General features: G+C 43.7%; 1 protein-coding gene across 1 annotated transcript; it reads left to right on the forward strand.

The window, feature by feature from the left end:
• The first annotated feature begins 264 nt into the window (after nucleotides 1-264).
• Nucleotides 265-3,397, forward strand: FEZF2 (FEZ family zinc finger 2). The gene is made up of 4 exons (XM_069967932.1): nucleotides 265-1,203; nucleotides 1,787-1,921; nucleotides 2,158-2,290; nucleotides 3,141-3,397. The coding sequence occupies exons 1-4, from the start codon at nucleotides 265-267 to the stop codon at nucleotides 3,395-3,397; spliced, it is 1,464 nt and encodes a 487-aa protein (XP_069824033.1).
• Nucleotides 3,398-13,984: the final 10,587 nt, after the last annotated feature.

Here is a 13,984-nt window from a genome sequence, read left to right on the forward strand (position 1 = left end):
CAGCCTGTGCTGCTGTGCTAGAGGTAAGTGCTCAGCCTGCATTGTATAATAACATGTGTGGATGGAGGATAATCATCATCATCATCATCCTCCTCCTCCTCATCATCCTCCTCACAACCACCACCAGGCTTCCTGGGCTTTACTAACAAGGTCCTACCTTGCCTGCTACTTTAGTGTGAGCTGCTTAATGAGCATTAATCTGGTATCCCTGGGTGTCATTGTTCAGGGGGGTTTGTTCATTTGAATGTAAATAGATGACATGACATGAGCAAGTTGCTTATTAAATTGATTTCTCCTCTGGCTTCCTTGGAATGCAGAGAAAGAGAGAGAGAGGGAGAAGAGGGAGAAGAGCAGGGTGACTTCCAGTTGGCTGCTGAGCTCAGAGAAGTTCTTGCAGAGATGGCAAGCTCTGCTGCTTCATGCTTCCCCTCAGTCATGTCCTCCTGCCAGCGACTGGAAGCAAGAAATGGGGCATCCAGCACCTCCAAATCACTCGCCTTCTCCATTGAACGAATTATGGCGAAGTCTTCAGAGCCTAAACCTTCCATTTTTGACCAGAATCAAGGACTGGAGAGCGATGCTAAGAAGATCCTGAACCTTTGTTCTCCTATCCCATGCATGATCCCAGTGCAGTCCTTGGGCTATGATGTCCACTCCAAGACCCTGCTGAATTATTCGGAGCTCTGGAAGAACAGTCTAAGGGCTCCTGTGTGTCACTCCTCTGCTGGACTGTGCAAAGCGAACTGTGGCATGTGCTGCAAGAACGAGCTCAGCATGGGCCACTCGGTGGTGCCCAGCAGTAGGGTGATCAAACCTCAGGTCATCAACCAAACAGTAGGGATGCCACCTGGCACTAATGGACCCCTCTATTACTTCAACTACCTGGACTCTGCCTACAACCCCTCAGAAATCCTCAATGGACAGCTGATTCCATCTAGCATATTAAATGCCCAGTCCCAGGCGACACTAAGTGCCCACCATAAACTCTACTTATTGGAAAATGCTAAGATCTCCAGCCTTTGCCCAGACAAGTACCCTCTTCCTCAATACCCACACAAGGAGCGTCTACCAGGCCAGCTGGACCAGGTGATGAAGGAAAACACCGCCCTGGCCGTGGAGAGGAACCCGAAGAGCCACAGCAAACTTACTGCCAACCCTATAGATGGCAAACCCAAGATCTTCACCTGCGAGGTTTGCGGCAAGGTAAGCGACTATTCTCTTTGCTGAACCTGATATATACATATATATATATATATATATATATATATATATATATATATATATATATATATATATATATATATATGTATATATATAATTTTCTATTATTATTATTATTATTATTTTATTTTAGCTGTTTTATAATATTCTATTTTATATTGTAATTAACGGTTTCCTTTTCTATTATAAATATTTATAAATAGAATAGAATATGACAGACGGGTAAGGGTTAGATGATTAGTTCTGAACCAAAAAAAAAAAAAAAAAAGCTAATAAAGAAATACATTGTTATGATGATGATGATGAGAAGAACAGGATGGACTAGAAGTCACAGCATGCCCTAACCGCATCGTGCTGCCTGCAACTTGTAGCTCCGTAAAAGCAAAAAGGAAGAGTCTGCAGCACAGAAGCAGAGAATGGGCGAGGGTTACTGGGATTATTAATAGGATGAAGGCTTATTTTAAAAAAAAAATACTTTTGAGTTTGAATGAAAATAAACGTTTGTTTGTTTTGTTTTTAACTAACGTTCGTTTAATTCGTTTTCGTTCTGAATATTTCTTCCCAGGTTTTCAATGCACATTACAATCTGACCAGACACATGCCAGTTCATACGGGGGCCAGACCTTTTGTCTGCAAAGTTTGTGGCAAGGGATTTAGGCAAGCGAGTACCCTGTGCAGACACAAAATCATTCACACACAGGTAGCCTACAGTTTTATCTCTATTTATCTGTCTATCTATCTATCTATCTATCTATCTATCTATCTATCTATCTATCTATTATCTATCTATCTTCTATCTATCTCCTATCTATCTATCTATCTATCTATCTATTATCTATCTATCTGGAATATATTTAAATCTCTATCTATCTATCTATCTATCTATCTATCAAAATCTATTGTGATTGGCTAACATTTGATTATTCCTAATTTTAGGAAAAACCTCATAAGTGTAACCAGTGTGGAAAAGCCTTCAACAGAAGTTCTACCTTAAACACCCACATCAGAATTCATGCAGGTTATAAACCTTTTGTATGCGAATTTTGTGGCAAAGGATTTCACCAAAAAGGTAAAAAAAAATAATAATAATCCAAGTTTACTGCAAGAGCAACTCTTTATTTCTTTTATATAGATTTCAATTATTGTTTATTTTTATTACTATGTATATGTAACCAATATATATTGTTTAGTAAACCTTCATTTTTATTTATATTTGTATATATTTATACATTGGGGAATTAATGAGCTATTAGTATTGTTATTTATTATTGTACTCTTCTATATTAGAATTTGTATACCCATATGACACATGGGTATTATATGATATATATATATATATATATATATATATATATATATATATACATGTGTGTGTTTGTGTGTGTATATATATATATATATATATATATATATATATATATATATATAATTTTTCTCAATAAAGCTATATTAGCCCAAAATATATTTCAGAAGAAAAAAAAATATTCTCATGTCAAAATCTAAATTCCTTCTGTATCCTGTATATTTTCTGCCTGGTTGCACCCAACATATTTTGCTGCCAGTATTAACTACATGAATGTAGGAAGGATGTGCCATTTCTTACCAGGTTTTTTTCTTTCCCAATTTCTCCGGGTCAGAAACTTGACCTTTCCCTAATTTTTTAATTTGACAGTTACATGTTCAATTATCTTGATGTAGAATAAGTTTGACAAGTTTTGACCGACTTGTGGGTGAAATCCTAATGAACTCTGTACTTTATGTAGTGTTTCCAGATATGAAACTATGAGCGCTCTCAGTTGATTTCTTATAAAAATGTATACAAAAATAAATCGAATATAAATGTACTGCTAAAAAATGTTTTCAGTGGAAAGCATTATTTTGTATTTACCTTTTTTTTTTTTTTTTTTTTTAATTTGTAGGAAATTATAAAAATCACAAATTAACCCACAGTGGGGAGAAGCAATATAAATGCACAATTTGCAACAAGGCTTTCCATCAGATCTATAACCTGACCTTTCATATGCACACTCACAATGACAAGAAGCCTTTTACTTGTGGGACCTGTGGAAAGGGCTTTTGCAGGAACTTTGACTTAAAGAAACATGTGAGAAAATTACACGACAACGTTTCGGCCTCTTGTTCCATGAAGGAGATATCTAGGACTGCGCAGAACTGATATAAACTGGTCCACATTTCTGTTGATGAAATCACTGTGACACAAGCGAGTATTTAATGGCTGGATCCTTCATCAAGAGATTTGTCACCTGAACCCTCAGAGGCCACAAGCTCTAAACATGTGATAATTCCCCATTAAGCATTTTTAGACTTCAACAGCTCTGATTCAGGTTTGTAAAGTAGGAAAAAAAAAAACTTTACATAAAAAAAAAACAATTTAGCTTCTTTTTAATATTTTATGTTTTAACCTATATTTTAAAATGTAAAAATGACAGAATATGATTTATACATTTGTGTAAATTAAAAAAAAAAAATCTTATGTACAGAAGAATAATGGACAATTATATGACAATAAAAAGGAAACATAGTCACTAATCCCGCTACTATTTACAAGACATATATGAAAGAGCCCTGATGGGGGGCACTGCTACACTGGTAAGAACAAATATATCTATTTTTGGTATTATTTGACTTATTATTTTTATATTATATTTAAAGAGTCAACAAACATAATACTTTAGTGATTATATATATATATGGTTAATGATAGGTAGGAAGATGGATAAACAGGACATACTGTACTTGTAAGATAGATAGATAAATAGATATGAGATAGATAATAGAGAGAGAAATAGATAGATAGATAGATAGATGATAGATAGATAGGAGATAGATAGATAGATAGATAGGAGATAGATAGATAGATAGGAGATAGATAGATAGATAGATAGATAGATATGATAGATAGATAGATAGATAGATAGATAGATAGGAGATAGATAGATAGGTAGATAGATAGATAAATAGATAGATAGATAGATAGATAGGAGATAGATAGATAGATAATAGATAGATAGATAGATAGATAGGAGATAGATAGATAGATAGATAGATAGATAGATAGATAGATAGATAGATAGATATGGCATACTGTAGATGACAGATATAAGAAAAAATGACATTGATGATGTAAAACAGAGGGATAGAAAGATAGAAACAGATAGGTAGATTAATATAATCTTAATGATTAGATAGATAGATAGATAGATAGATAGATAGACAGATAGATAGATAGATAGATAGATAGATAGGAGATAGATAGATAGATAGATACAGATGAAAAATAGAAATACAGATAGAAGTTCATTTTTGATTATTTTTGTGTAAATGACAGCCCTCTAGCTGTTCCTTCCAGTTAATAGCTAATTCCCCAGCTTACAGGTCTTTTATTTCATCATTCACATTCATGAGGCGATACATGTGCGCCTCTTCTTCTTCCTCCTCCTCCTCCTCCCTCTGGTATCTGTGTATTTGATAACAATGTCCTAATGACAGGGACAACCTGAGTCCTTTAATTAAGAAGAAGCATTTAAGTCATTTCCTCAAGAGCCATCTCTTCCCCAGTGCTGCCGAGATGATCCTACCTTCACTTTCTAAGTAATGACTCAAATTAAGAGGCAAAACAGCAAACCTTCTGACAGACCCCCCTCCCCATCCAACCCACCCCATTACATAGGAGGGTCCCATTAACCCCTCGGTGACCTGAGTGGCGATAATCAGCACTTGGGATGCGACACGCAGGTCCGGCACCCCCTACACCCCCTCCCCTTGATGTAGAACAATCCATTCCCATCACGTCTCTGAATAGTATCTTTAGCAGATAATAAGGGCCAGAAATGAGGCGGATAGCTGCGTGCGTGCCGCTCACACTAAGTTTACCAATAACATAGAAATTAGCAGTGAACAACTAGATCTCAGTGATCATTAGGCGGCAGGGAATTACTCCCCCCCCCCCCCCCCCCCCCTCAAAATGAGCATCTAGTAGCTGTGCAGGCTTAATGGGCATCTTTGGGGCCCCATACGGTACACTGTGGCCCATCAGGTGAGTTCAAGTGTGTTGGTGGCCCTATCCCCTGGCAACATTATGGCTATTTTATTTGTTAAACACAAATCACAGTTGCTTTTTTGAGACTGGTATCACCTCCCACACTCTGCGTTACATCAACCGCTTCTATCAAATTGCAGGCATGGGCCAAGATCATTTGCAATGGGTATGAGATGTTAAGAGTGTGACTGGCCATAGAAGCAATTCATTAGATTAATGACTGATATTTGGCCATTGTTGCTAACTCGATACAAAGCGCAGAAGGCAAAAAAATGCAATTGTTCGAGAAGGTTTTTTTTTCCCAGCTAAATTTTAAAGGTATTTCGCTTTTCTTATGATGCAGATTTATACATTTATGGCTATTTAAAGCAAAGAGAATTGGCATGGGAATTGCTGCCAATTACACCTAAACCAGGTTCAAAGGTCCCAACGGCCAATGTAGCCTTTACCCGAAACGAGAATGCATATGTACTGTATACGGTGTCTGAGACAAGACATTACGACCATGAATGTGACCATGAACTTATATATTACAGGGCAAGTCCAAAGTGACTGCTATGGGGAGAAGTGGCCGATTTCGGATTGGTGGTGGGATGAGGAACCTTCAGCCATTCAGCTGTTGCAAGGCTGCTATTCCCATCATGCTATAGCTAAAGCTCTGGCTGTTCAGGCATGATGGGAATTGTACTTCTGCGGCAACTGGAAGGCCAGAGTTTACCCATCCCTGTTTTAATGCATGGAGAGAATGAGGGGGAAAAAAATAGGAAAAATCTACTAAATTCCTATAAATAAGATGGGGGCACTGGGCCATCGTTACATATGGTTGTGGAGCCAGGAAACTGCTCATAGGGGGCCTAAATTTAATTTTTACTATAAAAAAAAAATTTAAACTCTTAGGGTGCATTCACACGTACAGGATCCACAGCAGATTTGTTGCTTTGTTCAGTTATTTAGATCAAATCTGCTGAGGATCCGCAGCAAAAAAAAAAAATACACTGTGATACGTTATATGTGAAGCTACCATTAATGTATAATCTGCACAAAAAAAATACAAAAATTCAATATGGTGGTGACGATGCAGTAATCTTTTGACCTTTGCTTTGTAGTATATTGCCACTACATGGACCATCCTTATGCAGTGGTTTTCAAAAATTTCCAGTATTAAAAACAAAAACTTAACTAACTCCTAAGTTTGCAGCTCAGCCTGTAGAAAACAAAAAATAAACCTAAAGGAAAACTCCCTTGAAGGTCATAGGAGGATTAATTCTGTAAAGCAAAGGGCCATCGGAGCACTGGGACAATGTTTTCAAAGAATCTTTCGTCACCGTCTAGGGATGGCTTGGGTTTAGAGATATGACAAATGCGAACTACCCACTATAAAATGTTGCATAATGTGTGTTCTTGGTTTGAGCTTGGTCATTTAGTTCCATGCAGAGAGATCTTAAAGGGTATGCACACATTTGTAACCAATTTTTTATTGCATCCTTACATAAAAAAAAAAAAATACAACCACATCTGCATATATTCTAGCTATACTATATATCCCACTGTTTTGTGTCTACAGCTTCTATGTCAGACGTGTCAAACTCAGGCCCTCCCGCTGTTTTAAAACTACAATTCCCATCATGCCTGGACAGCCAAAGCTAAAGCTTGTCTGAAAAGTTTTGCAACAGCTGGAGGGCCTGAGTTCGACATCCCTGTTCTATGTGGATCTACAAGTCTCCATGGTTACAGACTACAAACAAGCCGTGTAGTCTGACTCTCCAGCCATGTGTTAGTCCAGTCCTTCTGCCCCCTTCTTGCTTGAATGTAGGAGAAGGGACAGACTGAAGGTAGACTGATATATCAGACTGCAGGAACGGAATACAATGGACACAGGGCAGCCATACATTCGTATTGGCAGAATATTTCTAATAAAAATTTGCAAAGTTTCTTGAACATGGATCAGAGCCAAAAAATAAACATTGGTTGCAAAAGTGCACATAAATTACCCATATATGCTACAAGCTACTTAAAGACCATTCATGTTTCTCTGGGAATGATGGGATATGCAAAGTAGTTCCCACACAAAGAAAAGAGCTTGCTCTCTGCTGCCATCTTTTGGAGGTGGCACCAGATTGCAGGCTCCTTTTTATCTGAGTGAGCTACTTTGCATATCCTTTATCCCAAAATTCCCAGAGGATTATAAAAGTAGGTTGTAATATATAGGGGAACTATATGGGCACTTTGCCACCAATGTTTTTGCTCTGATGCATCTAAAAGTAACTACAAATTGTAAATGGTCTCACACACCTTTTAGCGCTTTTCTCAAGGATAAACATTACGTCTTCAGTTTTGAGGTCTGGAGAATGGTCGGCTTGGGTAAGACAATGCTGCTAGACACAAAGAAATGTATATTCCCAAGTCTGATGTTAAAGCATGTGATGTTTCTGAACAATACTGTAATCTTAAAGGACCTGTCCAGTATTAGAATATTTCAGCAAAAGGTCTATTTTGACACCCACATAACCATCTAAGACAGTAGAAAACATGTCCGTACATGTGTGTGGTTCTGCAGCATTCACTGGAATTGGGGCTGAGCTGCCACACCAGACACAACCTATGGACAATAGCGGCACTGTTCACCAAAACAAAATCACATTCTTTGTTTTACTCCTGGATCTTTTGTCCCAATCAAATGTCCATTGAATATACTATTATATCATTGTTGGTTTACGGTTGAATAAAAGGTTTTGAACAAATGTCCCAAATCCAAGTGAAATCCCTCTGAGAGGATTAATGGCTGTCACAGCAGCAAAGGTGGGACCACCTGAATATCAGGGCCCACAGTCATTATTAAAGGTCCCCGTACTCTTTACACTTTAGTCAGCCATCAGTATAAAGTGTACCGGGATTTCCTGAGACTCAACCAACAGATTATTTTGGCGAAGATGGGGTCGGGCACGATTTTCTCTGCCAGACTCTTTTGCTCTTGGAGAGGTAAGCCACTGCCAAAGCAGTCTGTCTGTGGCTTTGGGCCCTATGGCTAATTATTATTAATAGAGAAAACAATCAGCCAATGACAACGATCATTGGCTGATCGTGTCAAATGGTCTGACACCAAAATCACCACTGACTTTGCATCATTGCATGTAATAGCGATTCCCGGCTGACAGCTAATGATTGAATAAACCGTCATTCATGACCTCTCCATGCTCCCAGTCTTCTCCTGCCCTCTGCTTGCTTCCCGATTCCGCGGTTGCAACTTCAAAGTGGTCTCTGTCCCCGCCAGCGATTGGCTGAGTGGTCTGGCAGATCAGAAACCACTCTGAAGTTTCAGCCATGGTGCCAAGAAACAAACAGAGGGCAGGAGAAGACCGGGAGCGTCGAGAGGTAATATATTAACAGTTTAGGGCAAGGGCAGCATGGACATTGCTAACGATGTCTGTGCAGGCTTTGCTAAAGGATAATCGAGCCGTGTAATAAGCTCAGTAAGTGAGTGCCGATCAAGTAGATCGGTGCTTGTTTACTGTATTGATCGGCCCCTTACCCCTCCCCACAGAGAACACAAGAACATTCGACCGTGCCGAGGGTTCAAGTGTATGGGGAGAATGGGAAAGAGAACTTTTGTCTGACAGTTATTGGAGATGTAGGGCCACTTTTACTCTGTGCCAAAGGGTTCCCTATTTCATAAAGGAAACACTAAGACCCATATCTGATACAGTTACATCGTTCCTTGCCTCTTTTCTACTACTGCACTGGCTGTGTGTCAGTCTATACTGTTATTATGACATTGCATTCATGCTGAACACTGCACTAGGTCCCACTCATAACAGCACAAGCTACACAAAAAGAATTAAATAAGTACATAAAAAAGAATAAAAAATATTAAGAGCAGCTAATAGCTGCATTATCATGGCACTTCTGTAATCTATGGAGGCTTCTGTCCTTGGAAAATGAGAGCAGCAAGCCAGTGCTATATTGTTGGCATTATCAGGAACATGACACAATAATGTCACCAGTATAGCTCCAAAGCATACAGCTCTATGTAGATTGGACAGATCACGGGTTGACATGCCCTTAAATGTGGTTGGCAGGTGATGTCTATCTGCCTCTATGCGGTCAGCTGTCAATCATACTCACAGGCCAGCATGTGTCTGCTCAGGCCGAGTGTCATACAGCTGGATGTTTTCTATCTAGCCAGCTATCTGTGTCACCAACCTGGAAACAAATCCTGATACTAGGTGCTTACTGTATTTGTTACTGTTACTTATTCATGAAGACAAATACATTTGATGACACTCCATTATTTATCAGATGCTTTTAAGTTTTCCAGTTAAAGGTTCTACAACTCTCATATATTTTGGGGCAGATTTCTGTTTCTGGATAAAAAGCAGACACATTTTCCTCAGTGTGGTTAACCCCTTAAAGAGGTGCATGCCTGCTTATACATCTGCCCCCACAAACAATTTGTACCTTCAGATAGCTGCTTTTAATCCAAGATCTGTCCTGGGGTCCGTTCAGAAGGTGATGCAGTTATTGTCCTAAAAAACAACTTTTAAACTTGAAGCCTTGTGTCAAATTGGCATGGCCTAGAGCAGGGGTGGGGAACCTCCGGCCCGCGGGCCGCATCCGGCCCCTGACACCTCCGGATGTGGCCCGCGGCTCCCCTGTGACATGCGCCGCTCTGGAGGAGAAGGAGCCGACACACACGGCATCCTCCTGTGTCTGTGACAGCTGCCAGGAGGATGCTGTAAGTGCCGGCTCCTTCCCCTCAGAGCGGTGCACATCTTCTGACTCCTGTCCTCCTGTGACGTGCGCCGCGCTAGTGAGGCAGGAGCTGGCACAGACACAGGAAGATGTGTTGTATGCCGGCTCCTGCCTCACCAGCGCGGCGCAGAGCGGCGCACGTCTTCTGACTCCTGCGGGCCACGCGCGATGACGTCATTTCATCGCGCGCCGCCTGCAGGAGAAGACCGGCACAGAAGAGAGGAGGGAGAAGAGCACCTGTACAGCGTCGGAGCGGAGGAAAGGTGAGTGGGATGTCTATTTTTTTCATTTGGGGCAGACACTGGGGGTTAACTAGGCCACCAGGGACATGACTGGGGGGGGTTAACTAGGCCACCAGGGACATGACTGGGGGGGGGGGGGGGTTAACTAGGCCACCAGGGACATGACTGGGGGGTTAACTAGGCCCCCAGGGACATGACTGGGGGGTTAACTAGGCCACCAGGGACATGACTGGGGGGTTACCTAGGCCACCAGGGACATGACTGGGGGGTTAACTAGGCCACCAGGGACATGACTGGGGGGTTAACTAGGCCACCAGGGACATGACTGGGGGGTTAACTAGGCCACCAGGGACATGACTGGGGGGTTAACTAGGCCACCAGGGACATGACTGGGGGGTTAACTAGGCCACCAGGGACATGACTGGGGGGTTAACTAGGCCACCAGGGACATGACTGGGGGGTTAACTAGGCCACCAGGGACATGACTGGGGGGTTAACTAGGCCACCAGGGACATGACTGGGGGGTTAACTAGGCCACCAGGGACATGACTGGGGGGTTAACTAGGCCACCAGGGACATGACTGGGGGGTTACCTAGGCCACCAGGGACATGACTGGGGGGTTAACTAGGCCACCAGGGACATGACTGGGGGGTTAACTAGGCCACCAGGGACATGACTGAGGAGTTAACTAGGCCACCAGGGACATGACTGAGGAGTTAACTAGGCCACCAGGGACATGACTGAGGAGTTAACTAGGCCACCAGGGACATGACTGAGGAGTTAACTAGGCCACCAGGGACATGACTGAGGGGTTAACTAGGCCACCAGGGACATGACTGAGGAGTTAACTAGGCCACCAGGGACATGACTGAGGAGTTAAAGAAGCAGTTCACTTTTTATTTTTTTCGCCCCCCCCGGGTAGCCGCTGTCATGTATACTTACAGAAGATGATCGGTGTCCCGTTCCCGTCGGTCAGTTCCGTCCCGCGGTGCCGTTCACATCGGGCGCGCGCTCACTTCCGCCGGCTGCTGCGAGTCCTCTTCTCTGCCCAGTGATTATACGCCGGAAGTCACTCGCTTCCATGCATTCTCTATGGAAGCGCGTGACTTCCGGCGTTCAAATGACAAGGGAGAGAAGAGGAGTCACAGCGCCGGCGGAAGTGAGCGCGCGCCCGATGTGAACGGCACCGTGGGACGGAACTGACCGACGGGAACGGGACACCGATCATCTTTGTAAGTATACTTGACAGCGGCTACCCGGGGGGGCGAAAAAAAATAAAAAGTGAACTGCTTCTTTAACTAGGCCACCAGGGACATGACTGAGGAGTTAACTAGGCCACCAGGGACATGACTGAGGAGTTAACTAGGCCACCAGGGACATGACTGAGGAGTTAACTAGGCCACCAGGGACATGACTGAGGAGTTAACTAGGCTACTAGGGACATGACTGAGGGGTTAACTAGGCCACCAGGGACATGACTGAGGAGTTAACTAGGCTATCAGGGACATGACTGAGGAGTTAACTAGGCCACCAGGGACATGACTGAGGAGTTAACTAGGCCACCAGGGACATGGCTGGGGGGTTAACTAGGCTACCAGGGACATGACTGGGGGGTTAACTAGGCCACCAGGGACATGACTGGGGGGTTAACTAGGCCACCAAGGACATGACTGGGGGGTTAACTAGGCCACCAGGGACATGACTGGGGGGTTAACTAGGCTACCAGGGGCATCACTAAGGATTCAAATCAGGTACAAGGGGCATCACAGAGGGTTAACTACAATAGCAGGGGCATTAGGGGAACAATACTTTGCCTTGTTCGGGTGCTGCAAACCCCCGCTACTAACTGCCGCGCACGGTATAACATTGAGTGCGGCCCTCGAATGATTTTATTAAGGCCCGACCGGCCCTCGACATGGAAAAGGTTCCCCACCCCTGGCCTAGAGTGTCTGTGCCCTAGGCTTGCACCGCTTCTCCATTCCTCCTCCCAGTCCTTTTCACCATTAGGAATTCCCCTGGGCAGGATTTCTCCTATTCATCACTTATCTGAACACTGAACATGTGCTGGATCGTTAAGGCCCATGTGAAGTGTTCAGACAAGTGGTGATTAGGAGAAATCCTGCCTAGGATGTTCCTAATGGTGTAGAGGGCGGGGAGGAGGGATGGAGAGGCGGTGCAAGCCTAGGACACAGACACTCTAGCCCAGTGCTTCCCAACCTTTTCCACCTCGGGGCACACCTTGGAAAAAAAAATTTCCTCGGGGCACCCCTACTAAATAATGTTCTACAAAATAAGAAAACATTCATACAGTGACTCACAGGTGACGTCTTCTTTGATCTGAGGAGTCACTTTCCCTTTTCCTCTCCATCCGCCATGATGATTTCTTCCAGCTACTTTTCATCTCTTCAGAACCTGCAAGACAAACAATTTAGGCTCCGCACATTTCTAGCAACTTCCTTTCCTTTTTCCCTCCTGTAGGCTCCCATAGTAACTGCGCTGTTTGGTGTTATGTGCAGTAAAGCGAGTAGGAATGTGGGATGCCCCCTGTATGTAGGATCCCCTGCTGTGATGAACTAATAATGCCCCCAGAGGTGCCCCCATGAACTAATAATGCCCCCAGAGGTGCCCCCATGAACTAATAATGCCCCCAGAGGTGCCCCCATGAACTAATAATGCCCCCAGAGGTGCCCCCTATGAACTAATAATGCCCCCAGAGGTGCCCCCATGAACTAATAATGCCCCCAGAGGTGCCCCCATGAAATAATAATGCCCCCAGAGGTGCCCCAATGAACTAATAATGCCCCCAGAGGTGCCCCCATGAACTAATAATGCCCCCAGAGGTGCCCCCATGAACTAATAATGCCCCCAGAGGTGCCCCCTATGAACTAATAATGCCCCCAGAGGTGCCCCCATGAACTAATAATGCCCCCAGAGGTGCCCCCATGAAATAAAAATGCCCCCAGAGGTGCCCCCATGAACTAATAATGCCCCCAGAGGTGCCCCCATGAGCTAATAATGCCCCCAGAGGTGCCCCCATGAACTAATAATGCCCCCAGAGGTGCCCCCATGAACTAATAATGCCCCCAGAGGTGCCTACATATACTAATAATGCCCCCAGAGGTGCCCCCATATACTAATAATGCCCCCAGAGGTGCCCCCATAACTAATAATGCCCCCAGAGGTGCCCCTATAACTAATAATGCCCCCAGAGGTGCCCCCATATACTAATAATGCCCCCAGAGGTGCCCCCATGAACTAATAATGCCCCCAGAGGTGCCCCCATGAACTAATAATGCCCCCAGAGGTGCCCCCATATACTAATAATGCCCCCAGAGGTGCCCCCCATGAACTAATAATGCCCCCAGAGGTGCCCCCATGAGCTAATAATGCCCCCAGAGGTGCCCCCATATACTAATAATGCCCCCAGAGGTGCCCCCCATGAACTAATAATGCCCCCAGAGGTGCCCCCATGAGCTAATAATGCCCCCAGAGGTGCCCCCATATACTAATAATGCCCCCAGAGGTGCCCCCATGAACTAATAAGGCCCCCAGAGGTGCCCCCATGAACTAATAATGCCCCCTGCTCTGCCCCTAAAAAAAAAAAAACATCCTACTCACCTAATCCGCGCTGTGGCTGCAGGCAGAAGCTCTCCTCCTCCTCTTCGGGCTCCATCTTGCGAGCCGCGGGGGCGGGACTTCCGGCAGGCGTGA

This window comes from Dendropsophus ebraccatus, chromosome 4 (assembly GCF_027789765.1).
Source record: "Dendropsophus ebraccatus isolate aDenEbr1 chromosome 4, aDenEbr1.pat, whole genome shotgun sequence".
Classification (NCBI taxonomy): Eukaryota; Metazoa; Chordata; class Amphibia; order Anura; family Hylidae; genus Dendropsophus; species Dendropsophus ebraccatus.

Coding starts and splice junctions, on each gene's coding strand:
- FEZF2 (XM_069967932.1), top strand. CDS start 265: ATGAGCAAGTTGCTTATTAAATTGATTTCTCCTCTGGCTTCCTTGGAA. Junction 1,204..1,786: donor CCTGCGAGGTTTGCGGCAAG/GTAAGCGACTAT, acceptor ATTTCTTCCCAG/GTTTTCAATGCACATTACAA. Junction 2,291..3,140: donor CAAAGGATTTCACCAAAAAG/GTAAAAAAAAAT, acceptor TTTAATTTGTAG/GAAATTATAAAAATCACAAA.